This window comes from Equus caballus, chromosome 14 (assembly GCF_041296265.1).
Source record: "Equus caballus isolate H_3958 breed thoroughbred chromosome 14, TB-T2T, whole genome shotgun sequence".
Classification (NCBI taxonomy): Eukaryota; Metazoa; Chordata; class Mammalia; order Perissodactyla; family Equidae; genus Equus; species Equus caballus.
This window is the reverse complement of record NC_091697.1, coordinates 37371937-37389255: the sequence shown is the minus strand read 5'-3', so window position 1 is coordinate 37389255 and position 17319 is coordinate 37371937. Positions and strand designations below refer to the sequence as shown.

General features: G+C 42.9%; 1 protein-coding gene across 1 annotated transcript in view; it reads right to left on the bottom strand.

The window, feature by feature from the left end:
* The window catches only part of ADAM19 (ADAM metallopeptidase domain 19), an 81579-nt gene extending 72510 nt beyond the window's left edge, over positions 1-9069 (bottom strand). Inside the window, exons 1-3 of the mRNA XM_023617322.2 lie at positions 8817-9069; positions 6042-6127; positions 1595-1665 (exon numbers count right to left, since the gene is read on the bottom strand). Coding sequence (XP_023473090.1) covers positions 1595-1665; positions 6042-6127; positions 8817-8883 — 224 coding nt within the window. The 5' untranslated portion in view covers positions 8884-9069. The remainder of the gene's footprint in view (positions 1-1594; positions 1666-6041; positions 6128-8816) is intronic.
* Positions 9070-17319: the final 8250 nt, after the last annotated feature.

Here is a 17319-nt window from a genome sequence, read left to right as displayed (position 1 = left end):
TTCCCGCTCTAACTTCCTATGACCTCTTGCAAAGTTTCCAAAATACGAGGGAAGGATGGGATCCCTGTTTGGCCAGTCCAGCTCCTAAGGATTTGCTCACGACATCACCTCCATCACTTGGACTATCCAGAGGAAGCTGAAGGGTCAAATGCTCTACCTGGGGGCAGAACAGGACAGATTAGATTGAGGAGGGAATAGGGACCCTTTAGACTAGACCTGGAGTTCAGGGGCCCTGAGAAGCTAAAGCAGGCCCCCGAGAGAGACTGTCAGGAACAGACCCTCTAATGGCTTTTTCCTACAAGACCAAAGGAAGAAAACGCGGGAAGAAATCCCAGGTAGGCAGAGCCTGCACCCTCTGGGCACTCAGCCAGCCAGGTCTGTTCCAGGGAAAGGGACAAAAGGAACACATTCCTGGGATGGTTGTACTCTCAGGAGGAAAGCAGCAAAAATGACCGAGAAGCTCATCTCTCTGGCTTCCCGAAGGCCACCATATACTGGAGGCAAAGGGAAGACGCGGACGAAGCCCCGTTACTGCACATGCTGTTTATGTTGAACTTTTACCACACTTCTGACTCCACTCACCCTATTTGCAAGTGTCCAAAAAGTCCAAATTTGGAATAATTTATATTCTCACTTTCCACCCAAGCTTAGCAGCCATTCCCATCCTTCTGGATATGGGAAGGTCCCTATCCATCCCTTTCTTGGCAGTGATGTGTTTGATTACTCATCTGCTCTCAGAGGACTCCGGAGGCTGCCAAGAGGAGACAGGCAGTTCTCTGAGCCATGCAGTCTTATCTGCAAGGTCTGTGCAGCAAATTAAAAATGGGACCATTGGAGGGGAAACACCAAAGGCCTTCAGGGTCCCCCAGCCAAGTAAAGGAGAGCCGTCCACTAGTCAAGCAGATTAAGAATGGCCAAAGAATGAGCAGCAGATGCAGCCATGCACTACGTCTATTCATCGGCTCAAAAATGAATCAAGATAAAACCGTGCTTGATGGCAAATCAATGTGGAAATATTTTTGAGCCAGGTGGCCACCCAAGATGAATGAGGTTAAGAACGTGGAGGAACTGGCTCGAGGAAGCCAGGAGACTGCTGACCATGCCCTTATTGGCAGAACCTCAGATTTAGCTGACCCAGAACAGATGGAGCAGCCAGGGTTTGAGGCGCCAAATCCCACAACACTCCGCCTTGCCTCTCTCCTCTCCACTGTTTTCCTCTAATCTCCTTCGCTTCCTGCCATGCGCTGTGCTGCAGCCAGTAAGACAGCTGCCGAAGTCCTCCAGTCATCCCTCCCTCATCTCCCACACACACGCACACACACACACACACACCCTGTGTGCCTGCAGTGAACTCTAAGAAGCCCCGGAAATACAGCCTAAAGAGATTCAAGGAAGATGTCAAACAGTCCAGTAATTTCACAGTGATTCAAGAAACTGGAAATGCTGTCTTTGCAAGACACTCCCCACAGAGGAACCAAGGATTGAGAGCTGAGGTCACTTCACTAACTGCTTCCTTCCAAAACAGCGGCACCTGCGTCCGGCGTTGACATGGAAGTGAGTTGTTTCATTTTACACAAAGGAGAAGTCCACTTACTCATTCTTCTCCAGGTCCAGGATCAGTTCTCGCCCTTCAGCCATTACCCTGAGCTCAGCTTTGAGTGGATGCTAAAAGAACAACAAAAGAATGTCAGTTCCTCAAAGCAGGGAATAAGATTCCCAGGAACGGGCACAGGATTGAGCACAGAGCTCTCACATTGATCTACAGGAAGTGAATGAAAAGGGTCAATTGCATTTCCAGCCCAAACATGAAATAACTTCAATCCCAGAAGGACCCAATTCCCCTCCCCCATCTGCCTTCTCCTAAAAGACAGAGGAAAGGAAACTCCAAGCTGAAATGTGGTGTGAGTGCTTGCAGGTCTGGTAAAGGCAAATTTGGGAAAACACGATCTTCAACAGCAAATTTCGTTTGGAGCCAGATCTGGATTCAAGTGCTGGCTCTGACACTGCAGTAATATGAACTCAAGCATATTACTGATCCTCCCTACAGCTCAGTTTCCTCATTTATAAAGTAGAGATAACAACAGTCAACCTTACGGGGATCTTATGAGGATTAAGTGACATAGTGAACATAAAGAATTTATGACAGTGCCTGGAACACAGGAAGCCCCTCATACATGTTGACTATTATGTAAAATACCAGGAAAGCCTCTTTATGGTAGGTGCTTATTTTATTTTGGCTCTCAGGTTGGAGACCCCAATCATCTCAGAAGAGACAACTAGGAACACTTCAAACTAAGGTTTTACAGGTTTAAAAGAAGATATATTTTACACACAAGAGAAAATTTGCTGGTGGCCAAAGTTTCTATGCACCCAGCATAGGTCATTTAAGTTATCATACAAATGGCCAAGAAGCATGAAAAACATGGTCAGCATCACTGGTAACTGCTCCCTGCTCCTTTTTTTTTTTAAAGATAGCTTTTAAAAAATCAAAGTGATGAAGCTCCTTTAAAACCAAAATCACAACGCAGTGAAGCACACTGTAAAATTGGCACTCTCGCACCCTACCGGTGAGAATTTAAATTGATACCAACTCACTGGAAAATAATTCGATAGTATGGACCAAGAGTTTTAATATGTCGAGACCCTCTGACCCAGTAGTATAAGACTGTGTCTGAAGCCAACAAATGGAAGGACAGGCAAAGGTCTGTACACAAGGATGCTCATTACTTATAATAACAACTAATGAAATATAACCTAAATATGCAAAACCAGGAGAGCGGTTAAACAAACGATGACCCATTCCAGTGATAAAACATTAAAAACAACGACTTTAAATAATTTTTAAATTATCAAGAAAATCTACATGACAGTTATTAAGCGCAAAGGTTCAAAACACAACACTGTATATTTTAGTTAAATATACTTTTGTAAAGGAAAAAAGAAGAGAGAAGTAAATCAAAGGGTTATCATGGTTACTTCTGGCAGCGGGATCATGGGTTAGTTTTATTTCATGCATCTTTCCTTGTTTTTATAATTGCTTTTATATATTTTTAAACGGGCTTTTTATTTCTGTTCTGTTTACCTTATTCGTGTGGAAAATTTCAAAGAAATCAAAAATAAAAGTCATAATAAACTTCCATGCTTCAACAACTAAACTTAAGGCAGTTAACTTCTTTTTAAAGGAAGAAATTATTTATTTAAAACAGGAGTTTTACATATTTAAAACTATTTAAAACAGGATCAGTTCTCTGGAGTGTTTTATATACACGCTTTCTAACTTGAGACGGAGGAACCGGTGAACTCTTGAAGTCTCTTTCAATCCACAGAAGCTCTGGCTACAACGGATCTTCTTCCCCGTTTAAGGTTGACCCTAAAGCTTAGTTTTTGCGTGTCTGCTTTGCCACCTCTAGTTAGGAGCCTGCCTCTTCCGAGCATATTCCTCTTCTTATTTGCCCCAAACTCTACTTCCCAGTAGGGTCCTGAGCATCCCTGAGATTTTGGGGCCACCAAGAGCTCTGATGAGATCTGAATATTCTGATCCAGGACACTTGGGCAACCCTGTCCTTTGCTATTTTTTGTTAACTTATCCTGTTGACTTCTCTTAAGAAGGGACATTTCAAAACCATGGGGGGAGGAAGGTGAGGATGTTTGCCCAATAACTTTCACTAAAGGATTCACTTCTCTGTTTCTGATGCCCTGATTCAGCTCTGCCAACGCCTATTCTGGTTCTTTGCCACTTTACTCTGGGGAGTTCTGGAGCAAGTTCCCTGCTCAATCACATCAAGCATCAAGGACACAGTACCAAGTGGGCATTTGAGGAAAAGCACATGGCAACAGAGCTGTAGCAACTCCCTTATCCAAGAGGTAGGTGGCCACGTGACAGCCCACACAAAAAAGGAAAGGTGACACAAATCAAAGCACTGTCACCTCTCCCCCAAAGAGCTACAAGCTGCAACAAGAGTAGGAATATTTATTTTTAAGCGGGTAAGCCAAAAATATTTCTCTCTGGTCTGGAAAATGCTCAGACACTGATATTTAAAGTATGATGTTCTTTGTTTCCAGGGCACATTTCAAGCAAAACAATGAAGCAGCATTGCAAGATCTATGCAGCTTCCCTGTCCAGCTTTACTCAGCTTTTCTCTCAGAACTCCACTCCATGCTAGGAAGAGGCAACATCACCTCTCCTGGGAAGTGCAGGAAGCCAACCCGCTATTTTTACTTCCCCCAGGGATGGGTGAAAATTCCTTTCTCTTCAGGGTTGGATTAAACAGATCTTCAGCTCCACAGGGTATTGGAAATCTGTCCTATATATCTGCATCCCCCTTAAGATCTAGCACAATATTTGGTATACAGTGAATGATCAATTAACGTTTGATGAATGAATTAGATAATTGAGAATAAGAGGCCTGAGTGGACCTACCTTCTACTCTCTCTGTCTCTTTGACATTTATTTATTTGTTCATTCAACAAATACTTATGGTGCCAGGCACTATGCTGACTATTTCTACAAAATACAGTGACCCAGATTCTGGGCAGACAATGGCTAGAAACAAAGACAGGATCTCCACTTTGTTTCTCAGGCTCTTCCTGAGGATGCCCAGCATCCCACATCTGGAGGGAACAGAGAGGCCTCTACAAAAAGTATCAGATCCAGCCCTCAGGCAATAATGGATAGGTTGGACTATCCAAGATCTTAACTTTTAAAAATAACCTGCTCTATGAGGGCCATCCATTAACTTGTCTAGACGTTTCCTGAAGCTATTTTCAGCCTCTCCTACTTTTTGATGACATGAATTCCACACATTTACCGTCTTTAGGATAAAATGTTACTTGCTTTCATTTGTCCTAATATTTTCACTATAAGTTCCCTTATTTAATCCAAATCGGAGCATTTTTGGACAGGTCTGTATTACTCTAGCCATAACTTCAACGATTCCAGGCATTTCTCCTCTCCATTTACCTTTCCAGATTCAAGAGTCACAAAGTCTGAAATCTTTCCTGACACAGCTCTCTCCTTTCTCCAACTATAATCTTGCTCTTACACGTTGCCCAATAAATCACTGACCGTTTGAACGCAAAGGGATCTTATGAACTACCCCCTCTCCCCAGCTCTCTTCCTTCTTATTCACTCTAAGCCCTATTTTATAAATGAGGAAACTGAAGTTTAGAAAGTGGAAGGTCCCACAGTTGGTTACCAGCACACAGCAATCACATCATCTTTTCAAGCTTTTTCATGTCTCACTTAAACTGTAAAAACCTGAAACACAAAAAGTAACCTAGATGCACAGGTCCTCTCTGTAAGAACAGGATGATGTTTTCTGTCTTATTCCCAATCTCCATGATAAAGCCTGTGCATTTTGCTGGTATCAGAGCCCAAGGACCCTACTGGATTTTTAGACATATTCCCAGCACTAGGTCCCTACCCTGTCTCTTACAAATAAAAGAGTTTAGAGGGCCAGCCCGATGGCGTACTGGTTAAGTTCATGCACTCCACTTCGGCAGCCTAGGGTTCACAGGTTCGGATCCCAGGCACAGACCTAGCACCGCTCTCCATGCCATACTGTGGCAGCATCCCACATAAACTAGAAGATGGGTACAGATGTTAGCTCAGGGCCAGTCTTCTTCACACACACACACACACACACAAAGAGTTTGGATTATCATTTTTCTCTCCAAGTACATTATCTCATCAATAAAATAAAGCATTTATTATGCAGAACAAAAATAATAATGACAATATTTAATCAATTCCAATTTAGAGTCAGTGATTTCTGTAACACATATTTGCACTTAGCTTGTATCAGCATTAATGCAGATTTTCATTTCCTCAACTAATAACATTCGGAAGTGATCTAAAACTTTGTCACACATGAAGGAAAGTCCCATCTAGGATTTCCAAAACCAACACACACGATAGAACGGGCCAGAAACAGAACTAATAGTGATGACTGGGCCTCCAGGAAAGCTGAGTAGGTCACCCCAAGCCTCACAGAATAGAGTGGTCACTCCTGCCTGTGAAAATGAGATACTTTGAGTCTTACCTTTTCTTTCGTGGGGCTTTCTGCAGTCTTCCACTGAGGTATTGTCAGTTCATGCTGTAGCAGGGGGCTGCCTTCCCCACTTCCTCCTGCCAATACAGGATGCACAACCATTGGAATCCCAGACCTCAGCAGCCTAGCGAAGCCAGGCAGGCACTGCCAAAGACCCAATATTGGGTCACCAGAAGACCTGCGGTATTGCAGGGCCCTGGTACTTGCTGCGGGTCAGGCACTCTGCTAGGTGTTGGCAACATAGCGGTAAACAGGGCTAACAAGGTCTCTGTACTCCTCACAAAGTTTACCTTCTAGAGGTGGGAGATGGACAGTACTATACATAAATATTCTCAAATGGTACAACAGGGTCATGGAATAAAGAGATGCCGAAGAGGCCGTGCCTATTTTAGAAAGGACGATCCGCAAAGATGGCATTGAATGGAGAGCCAAGGGACAAGAAGAAGGCAGCCTTGCAAAGATTTGGGGGAAGAATGACCCAGGTAGAGGGCCCAGCAAGTGCCATGGCCCTGCCTGAGCAGGGACAGACTTGGCCTGTTTGAAGAACAAGCAGAAGGCAGAGGTAGCTGGAGTCTAGTAAATGAGGGGGGAAGTTGGTAGGAGATGTGCTCAGCAAGGCAGCCACGGGTCTGATATCGCAGAAGCCATGGAAAGTGTCTGGATTTTATTATAAATAGACTTGGAAGGCACTGGAGGGTTTAGACACAGCAATACGATCTGTGTTCAGTTTTAAAACGATCACTCTGCCTGCTGGGGGGAGAAGGGGTTGGGGTGGGGGAGGGGGGAAGAGTGAGAGTAGAAGCAGGAAGGCAGAGCTGAAAACTTGCAGGAGCCCTGGTGAGAGATGATGGTGGCTCAGACTAGAATGACATCAGTGGAGAGGAATGAAGCAGTTGGATTCTGGGTATATTCTGGAGGTCAAGCCCATGGATATTATTCCCATTGAGCTTCAGTTTTCTCAACTGTAAAATGTAGACAATGATACCCGCCAGCCCATCTCAAAGCATTACTGGGGAGTGTCTCTTTGAAATTGCTTCCCAATCCACAAAGCATCATGGCACTAACTTGAGCTTCCTAATGGCAAGTTTGCATTTGCATATCACTTCCCAGTTTCCAAATCACTCTCCCAACCCAGTTCTCCCTCATCCTCAAGGCAACCCTGACAGGTAGTAGCAGGATCTTACAAGAAAGGTGAATTGAAACTTGTTTGAGGAGACACTTGTTGTGGGCAGTGCAGACCTCAAACACTGCTTGCAGACAATCTTCATAAAGTGGGAATTTCTCAAGACCTAGGTAAACTAGTCTCCACAAGAATAGGCCAAATCCATAGGATTCCTGGAGATGGGGGTGAGGACTCCAAAATCTATTCTCTCTAAACCAACCACAGAATATAATGAGCGATATAAAAGATGGCCATAGTTGTTCTGTTGGAGTGGCCGGATTATGAGTGATTAACCTTTCTTTCATATTACTGATATAATGTATTCTCAATCAAAATATATCCTAAAAAATAATCTCCTTAGACTAGCATTAGTTTCATTATATTGGTAAAAATCAGAAACAATGTATTCATTTATTCATTATGTGTTTTGTGAGTACTTAACTATGTACCAAGTACTATGCTAGGTGCTTGATATTCAGGGGGGACCAGAGAGACATAGACCCTGCTCTAGTGGCTCTAAGAAGTCTGGATTCTTTGCAACAAAAAGGAATTATATGATGTTTAATGAAATATTAAAGGAATTAAATGATCTTTATGATTGCACAAAATACTGAAAGCAATTTAAAGGCTCAATAATAGAGGAACACAGCACATCTTAAGAAAAATTGTTCAAAATCTGTAAATAAGGCAAAAAGCCAGCAGGATGTCTTTCAATCCACATTGGAGCATTGTTTGACAGGCCCTCCCATGGATCACTGAATTAACTAGGGGAGTGTACCTTTGCTTGACTTTGTAAATTGACTATTAATTAAAAGATTATACTCTGAAGTTCTGGGTTAACTCTAGATTTCTGTGGGCTAGAGATGCAAATAACTTCAGTATAATAGATAACCAAGAATCATGGTTGTTTGGGCCCACGGGGCATAGACCACTTTGTATCTGTCCCAGCACATGATTTCAACATTCTTCCTCCAATGCCTGTACCACTCCCGTTCTTCTAATGCTTTCCATCAGCTTTACCCTTCTATTCAATGCCTCATTAATGAATTAAATAAATCTTTGCCACCCATTCATCCTGTATTTGTATAAGAGTCATGTTTTTAACTTTTTGAAAATTATACTTCTGTGATTTCTTGATGGAATTTATAGTCATTAAAATCATGTTTTTGGAGAATGTAATGATGTGGGAAAATAATGTGCAGTGGGAAGTGCTCATAACGTGCAGTGGAAAATGCAAGCCACAAAACGGTACATATGGTATGGTTCCAATTTTATCAATATATATTTATAGGAACACACACACAAAGAAAAGGAGACTGGGAAAGCAGCGGACAGAGAAGCCGAAAGCAGTAAAACAGAGGAAAAAGAGAAAGAGAGAGGAAGGCGAGCGAGGGAGGGACCGGCTGTTTTCTGCCTGTCCTCGGTCTCCCGGACCTCCAACCACCTCCCGGGGCGCACAACGTGGGAACAAAGCCTGGGCTCCCAGGCTGGGGGCCGGCGGGGGCGCAGCCCCCCGGACTTGCGGGGGGCGATCCCCAGGTCTCCGGGCCACCCAACCCACCCGCCTCCATCCCTCCCCAGCACCCCGGCGCCCGGACACTTACTTCTGGTCCATCCTGGCAGGGCGAGCGCCAGCAGGCAGAGCCGGGCGGCGCCCACGCCCCCGGGCATGGTGGCAGCGGCCCCTCGCGCGCTCCGCTCTCACAAGCACGCGGCCATGCCAGCCCCCTAACCAGGCGGCGGCGCGTCTGGAACCCACTGCTCACCCTGCGCCTCCCAGCCCGGCTCCCAGCCATCAGCCGCGACGCTCCGCCCTCATCCCCGCAGGGCTCCGCCATGGGGTGGAGGAGGGGACGCGCCCGCCAGGAGACGGCGGGAGGGACCTCGAGGGGAGGAGCCAGCGGGACCCCTGGGGAGCCGGGCCGGCTCAGGTGATGGGGAGCAGAGGAGAGGGTCGGAGCCCGAGGAGAGGCAGGGATTCACGGTGGGCGCGGCCTGGGCAGGGTCGGGGGCTCGGCTTCTAGGAGTTAAACTGGACCCCTCTTGGGACAACTGCCCGCTTACTCCGTGTCGCACTGTGCTAGACGCCTTGGGTGACACTCAGAGGCTGCACAGCCAACACCGTCTCCCAGAAGCTGCCACTCTTGGAGGCAGGCTCCGAAAGAGTTAAGTGATTCACCAGGCACAAAGAACTAAGTGCTATATGGAGTTGTTTTCTTAGCAGGACACAAATCAAGGAGCCATTCCTCCTGACTGGGAGGAAGCGGGTTGTGAAGAGAGGATTCCCAGAGGAGAAGACATGTGAGCTGGGGAGGAGGAGAAATGGAGGACCAGGCAGGGAAAACGGCCTAGACAAACCGTACTAGGGCCAGAAAGCCCATCGGCTGCACTGGGGGGAAACTGGAATTTGGGATGGTTAGGATTTGGGGCTTTGGAGGTGACAAAATAGAAATGGCAAGCAATAGGATATATTGGAGTATATGAGGAAGCCATTTGGTGTAAACCTAATTCGGCCTGACTTTGTTTTTCCAAAAGGACCTGACTGTGGCTGTTGAGCACATATTGTATATCTACTTTAAAACATTTCCTGTGGCAAGAACAAAGGCCCTTGAGATAAAGGTGAAACTTCCTCCCACATTGGCATTTCCTTAGGGATAAGCATCTTTCCTTAGGCTAGGAACTGATTGCTGTGCTCACCTTTGACCACCCAGCTCACCTGTGACCACCCAGCTCCAGACAACAGACCTGCCACCCTGCCGTGTTCACCGGGACAGCAGACCTACCTGCTGTTTCCATCAATCGCTGTGCCAACAGAGCAGTCTCGCGACTATTGTAAAAGGGACATTTCAATCATGTGTGAAACATCCTGTTTGGGTGTATATAACCACTCTGTGCACCCCACTTATTTGGTGCCCTTTCTTCCTTCAGGAAGAAAGGCACCGGGCCATGGTCCTCAGATTTCAGCTCAGAATAAACTCTCCCAAATTTTCATTTATAGATTGGTTATAGATTATTTTCGTCAAAAGAGGGCAATAGACGGAGATGGGACCTGAAAATAATAACAGTGACATTCACTCACTGAGGGCTTACTATCTGCTAGAATAAGAAAACAATATAACTAAGACTGATAACACCCTTACTAAGTGCCAGACACTGTCCTCAGTACTTTGCATACATTAGCTTAGTTAATCAAGGAAAAGAACTACTTTTTATTGTCCTTTAATATGTTCCAGGGACTCTGCATACAACATCTCTTTTCATTAGCCCAATAACCCAATAATCTCCTGGGGTAGGTACTGATGCTGTTCTGTTTTACAGAGGAGAAAACCAAACCTGGGAGGCTAAGTAATTTGCCCAAGATCACACAGCTGATGTCAGAGTCTGAATTCAACCCCACATCTGTAGAACTCCAGAGCTTGAGGCAACACACCTTATTTTATAGATGGATAAACTGATAATCAGAGAGAAATGGCTTACCTAAGACCCGTTAGCAAATTTTGGCAAAGCCTGGTTCGAGAAACTGAGCCTCAGACCTCTCTGCCCTCTGTTCCTGCCAGCTGAACCTCTTTCTTCAAACCCAGGGTTGCACAAGTAAACAGGATGCTGTGGACTGGGGAGGACAAGGCACTCCTGAAGGTGATGAGTAGGTGGGTCTGTCAAAACCACTGGGCATCCATGGGATAAATAAAAGATACACTTTTTGCCATTGATGTATTTAGAAGCTGTATTAGTCTGCTCAAGCTGCCTAACAAAATACCCAGACTGGGTGGCTTAAACAACTGAATTTTATGTTTTCATAGTTCTGGAGGCTAAAAGTCCAAGATTAAGGTGCTGGCTTAGTTGTTTTCTGATAAGGCCTCTCTTCCTGGGTTATAGATGGCCATCTTCTCACTGCGTCCCCACATGGCCTCTTCTCTTGTGTGGAGACAGCATGCTCTGCTGTCTTCCTCTTCTTGAAAGGACGCTAATCCCCTCAGATAAGAGCCCCATCCTTACCATCTCATTTAATCTTTATTACCTCTTTATAGGCTCCATCTCCAAATACAGTCACATTGGGGATCAGGGCTCCAACATATGAATTTGCGGGGGAACACAGCTCAGTCCATACCAATCTGTCCTTTGGCCCCCCAAAATTCACGTCCTTCTTGCACACAAAATACATTCACTCCATCTCAACAGCCCAAAAGTCTTAACCCATTCCAGCATCAATTCCAAGTCCAAAGTCTCGTCTAAATAGCATCTCAATCAGACATGGGTGAGACTCAAGGTGTGATTCATCCTGAGGCAAAATTCCTCTCCAGCTGTGAACCTGTGAAACCAGACAAGTTATGTGCTTCCAAAGCACAGGTGCAGGATAGACGCTCCCATTCCAAAAGGGAGAGATTGGAAAGAGGAAAGGAGAGATGGGTCCTGAGCAAATCCAAAACCTAGCAAGTCAAATTCTATTAAATTTTAAAGCTCTAGAATAATTCTCTGGCTAGATGCTCTGCCTTCTGGGCCCACTTGAGCAGTAGTGTTACCGCCACAGCCTGAGGCAGCAGGCCTGTCCTCTTGGCTGTGGGGAGCAGCCCTACCCCTGTGGCTTTTTGCTGCAGCACGGCACCTGAACCATTGGGCAGGGGCAGCCTGGCTCCCTAAAACCAAGAGGGGGCCACATCCTCTAGAACCAAGAATGGAATAGCCTTGCTTTCTGGGTCCTGTCCTTTAGTATCCCAGAATTCCAAAAGCCTTCCTTTATTTCATCCTGTCTCTGTTCCCTTTGGTCCAAACTGGCACTGTCTCTGCTGGTATGATCCCATCTCTATTCCTGGTTTCTGCTGACATGGCTGATTAAGTGCACGGGTCATCTCCTTATAGAGTGATTGTCCAGCCAGACCCTTGGTGTCACCTCTAGAACATGCGTTCTCGTTTTTGCAATATGGATGGGCTGAGAATTTTCCAAATCTTCAAGCTCTGGTTCCTTTTTGCTTTGCAATTCCTTCAATTTATCTATTTCCTTTCGAATATTACTATAAGCAGCAAGGAGAACACAGGCCACACCTTCAACACTTTGCTTAGAAATCTCCTCAGCCAAATATCCAAGTTCATCACTTGCAATTTCTACTTTCCACAAAACACTAGAACGCAATTCAGCCAAGTTCTTTGCCACTTTATGAGAAGGATCACCTTTCTTCCAGTTTCCAATAACGTGTTCTACATTTCCGTCTGAGACCTCACAAGAATCGCCTTTAACATTCATACCAACATTCTGTTCACGATGATATATGTCTTCTCTAAAGTGATAGAAGCTTTCTTTTCAGCTCTTCTCTTTTCTTCCTGAGCCCTCAGCAGAATTGCCTTTAACATCATATTTCTCCCAACAGTCCCTTCAAAGCATTCTAGGGTTTTTTCTAGCATGTGCCTCAAAGCTTTTCCAGCCTCTACGTTCACCCAGTTCCAAAGCCACTTCTATATTTTTAGGTATTTGTTACAGCAGCACCCCACTTCTTGGTACCAAAATCCATATTAGTCAGCTAGGGCTGCCATAACAGAATACCATAGACAGAGTGGCTTAAACAAAGAAATGTATTTTTTACAGTTATGGAGGCTGGAAGTCCAAAATCAAAGTGTTGGCAGGGCTGGTCTCTGGTGAGGTGTCTCTTCCTGGCTTGTAGATGGCCACCTTCTCACTATGTCCTCAGCGTGGCCTCTCCTCTGTGTGAGCATACAGAGAGAGAGAGAGAGCCCTAGTCTTCCTCTTACTATAGGAACACTAATTCTATTGGATCAGAGCCCCACCCTTATGACTTCACTTGACCTTTATTACCTCCTTATAGGCCCCGTCTCCAAATACAGTCACATTGGGGGTTAGCGCTTCAACATATGAATTGGGGGGTTGAGGGGAGACATAATTCAGTCCATAACAGGAGCTTCAGCCCTAGTGCCATGAGACTAGAACTTTGGTCCCAGTTCTTTCCAACCAGCTCTGTGACTTTGGGTAAGTCCCTTCTCCTTTTTGGGCCTGAGTTTCTGAACAATGACCTGGGAATGGTAATGGTTGCTCCAATCTAACGCAGGAGCTGTGAGAAGCTGTTGAGATAATGGTGGTGAAAGAGCTGAGCCAAGTAAAAAAGGCTGAAGTGCCAAGTCTAACTGATTCTATGGACAATGTACTTGCAATAGGCATATAAACTCCATGCCTGAAATTTGCTTCCAATTGCTGACACTCAGCTGATCAATATTTAATCAGCAGGTACCCCGGAAAAATTGGGAAGTTGCTCACAAGAGAAAAAGTCCAGTGGTTACTTCACCGACCAAGGGGTAGGGAAGTTCCCAATTCTGTCTCTCATTCACCACCCTCCACATTTATTCACAGGAATAAGCATATCCACACTTTTGATTCCCTGGAAGCCTTTCCATTTATTCGGAAAGAATGTATTGGTTATTTATAAAGAATACTACATCTCCACATAATCTTTAAACTATTCATGACATTTAACCTAGTAATCACATTTCTGGGAAACTATCCTAAAACAATAATCTGCAACACACACAAAGATTTATGGACTAGAATGTTCATAGTGGTGTTATTTATAATAGTGAAAATACTAGAAACAACCTAAAAATCCAACTGTGAAGGAACAGTTAATAAATTATAGAATATCCATATGATGGATTATTATGCAGCCATTTAAAATAACATTTACAAAGAGTTTATGCTCTGATATTTAGTGAAAAAAAGCCGAGTCCAAAGATACATTTAAATATGATCTCAGCTATGTAAATAAAAGACATTTAAAAAAGGAATAGAAGGAAATGTGCCAAAACATTAGCAGTGGTGATCTCTGGGTGACTGATGAGACTGCGGATGGATGAAGGTTTTTTGTTTTTGTCTTTTTTTTTTTTCCGATTCTGTTTTTTACAATACTTGTGAGTCAGTTCAGTAATGGGGGGAGGGGGGGTATATGTTAAACACAGGGAAGGAACGCTAAAGGAATAATGGTTTATCTGGTGTCTTATGCAGAGTTTTGATCTCTCTACACATGCTTGACTCTCTCTTCTGATGTTAGGGAAACAAGGCCAATTAGAGCAACCAGTTTCAGAGTCCAGGTGACCCAGCTCACTGTTCTTCTCTAGCTACAGTATACTATCGTGGTTTGGATGTGGCCATCCTGCCAGGATTTAAATCCCTTTGCTGTCCTTTACTAGCTGTGTGACCATAGGCAAATAAAGTTTTCTGTGACTGTTGCCTCATCTATAAAAGATGCTGATAAATACAGTTCCTAGCTCATAGGGTTTTTGTGAGGCTTAAATGGGTGCTTAGAGTTGCACCTCTCACGTAGTAAGCAGCCAATAAACGCTTGCTTTCATTATCCTCGTTCTGCTGCTAATAAATGTGAGGGTGGAGAGAGTATTCATAATGCTTAGTTTGTGCTTTTAGTTGTGTGATGAGTTAAGAGTCTAATTAAATACTGATTCTTTAATTATTATCAAAGATAATGATTGTGTTATACTGTAATTGTCTTTTTCCTATCCCAACCCCACTGCATTCTGAGCCCTTTGTGAATAGGAGCTGGACCTTGTACTTCTCTCATCCTCCCAGCACTTAGAAGAGACAATAAATGTTTCATTAAATAAACTAAAAATTAGGGGCCAGCCCCATGATGTAGTGATTGAGTCTGGTGCACTCCGCTTTGGTGGCCTGGGTTCATGGGTTTGGATCCCAGGCATGCACCTACACCACTCATCAGCCATGCAGTGGTGGCGACTCACATACACCATAGAGGAAAACTGGCAACAGATGTTAGCCCAGAGCAAATCTTCCTCACAAAAAAATAAATAAATACATAAATAATAAATTAAATAATTAATAATAATAATTTTATTCTGGCTTAGCGTAAACTTCCAAGACGCTTGTGGGAGAATTGTCTTCATTGGTCCTTACTATGGGAATAATGTTGGCCCTGTGATAACTTTACTCTGTAAACCATTTTCCTAGCAACTAGCTCTTTTTTTTAAAGTCTGGTTTATTTGGGAGTAATTTATATACATTAACATTCTCCATTTTTTTAGTATATACAGTTATGAGTTTTGATGAATGTGTACAATTGAATAACCACTGCCACAATCAAGAACACCCCCAAAAACTACCCTCCTGTTCTGTCACTCCCAATTATGGCAATCACTGATCACCTTTGTGTCTCTATGGTGTTGTCTTTTCCAGAATGTCATATAAATGGAACCACACAGAATGTAGCCTTTCGAGTCTGGCTTCTTTCATCCAGCATAATGCATTTAAGATTCATTCATGTTGTCAAATGTACCAGTAGTTCCTTCCTTTTTACTGTTCAGTAGTATTCCCTTGTGTGGATGTACCACAGTTAGTTTATCCATCCACCAGTTGAGGAACATTTGGGTGTTTCCAGTTTTTGATGATTATCAATAAAGTCACTATGAATATTCAAGTTTTATGTGAAAATAAGTTTTCATTTTTCTAGGGTAAATAATGAGAAGTGGACTTGTTAGGTCTTGTGGTTAAATATATGTTTAACTTCATAAGAAACTGCAAAAAGTATTTTCCAAAGTGGCTGTACGATTCTGCACTCCCACCAGCAAAGTATGAGAACTCCAGTTGCTCTGCATCCTCATCAGGACTTGGTATTGTCAGTTCTTTTGATTTTAGCCATTCTAATAAATGAGTAGTTCCCCAGCAACTCTCCTGCTCTTCAAATACTCCACGAAGCAGCCAGGTTAGGATTACTGAATTCATTTTGATAGAAGGAATTAAAGCCTAAAGAGGGTTTTTTACCCAAAAGTCTCTTGGTTATGTTCAAGATTTTAGTCTTCAGTTCTGCTTTTTTCCTCTCCCCAAAATCCACAGGAAAAGAAAATCCCCCCAATCCATGAGAAATACATATAGATCTTGTACATATTTTGCTAGATTTCTATCTAAGTATTTCATTTATGGGGATGCTAAGGCAAATGGCATTGTGTTTTTAATTTCAAATTCTACTTGTTCATTGCTGATATATAGGAAAGCAATTGACTTTTGTATATTAACCTTGTATCCTGCAACCTTGCTATAATTGCTTATTAGTTCCACGGATTTTTTTTTATCAATTCGTTCAAATTTTTTACATAGATGATCATGTCATCTATGAATATAGTTTTATTTCTTCCTCTCCAATCTGTATATATTTTGTTCCCTTTTCTTGTCTTATTGCATTAGCTAGAACTTCCAGTATGATGTTGAAAAGCAGTAGTGAAAGGGGACATCCTTGCCTTATACTTGATCTTAATGAGAAAGCTTCAGTGCTCTGAAGTTCCTCCCATTTCAGTGTGAATTCAGGCTTTGTCTCCAACCTAGCAGCTTTTGTATTAATTGATTTTCTCTATTGATTTCTTGTTTTCAATGTCATTGATATCTGCTCTAATTTTTATTATTTATTTTCTTCTGCTTACTTTGAATTTAAATTGCTCTTCTTTTTCCAGTTTTCTAAGGTGGAAGGTTAGGTTAATTTTAGATCTTTCTTCTTTTCTAACATGTACATTCAATGCTATAAATTCCCTCTATGCACTGCTTTCATTATATATTTACAAATTTAAGTTGTTTTCATTTTCACATAGTTCAAAATATTTTTTTAATTTCTCTTTAGATTTCTTCTTTGATCCATTTGGTTATTTGTAAGTGTATTATTTAATCTATAATTTTGAAATTTTCCAGTTATCTTTTTGTTATTGATTTCTAGTTTAATTCCACTGTGGTCTGAAAGTTGACATTGTATGATTTCTATTCTTTTAAATTTGTTAAGGTGTAAGATCAATGGAACAGAATTGAAAACCCAGAAATAAAACCACATGTCTACGGACAGCTAATCTTCAATAAAGGAGCCAAGAACATAAAATAGAGAAAGGAAAGTCTCTTCAATAAATGGTATTGGGAAAACTGGACAGCTACATGCAAAAAAATGAAAATAGACCATCATCTTACACCATACACAAGAATTAACTCAAAATAGATTAAACATTTGAATGTAACACCTGAAACCATAAAACTCCTAGAAGAAAATATAGGCAGTACACTTTTTGACATCGGTCTTAGCAGTATCTTTTCAAATACCATGTCTA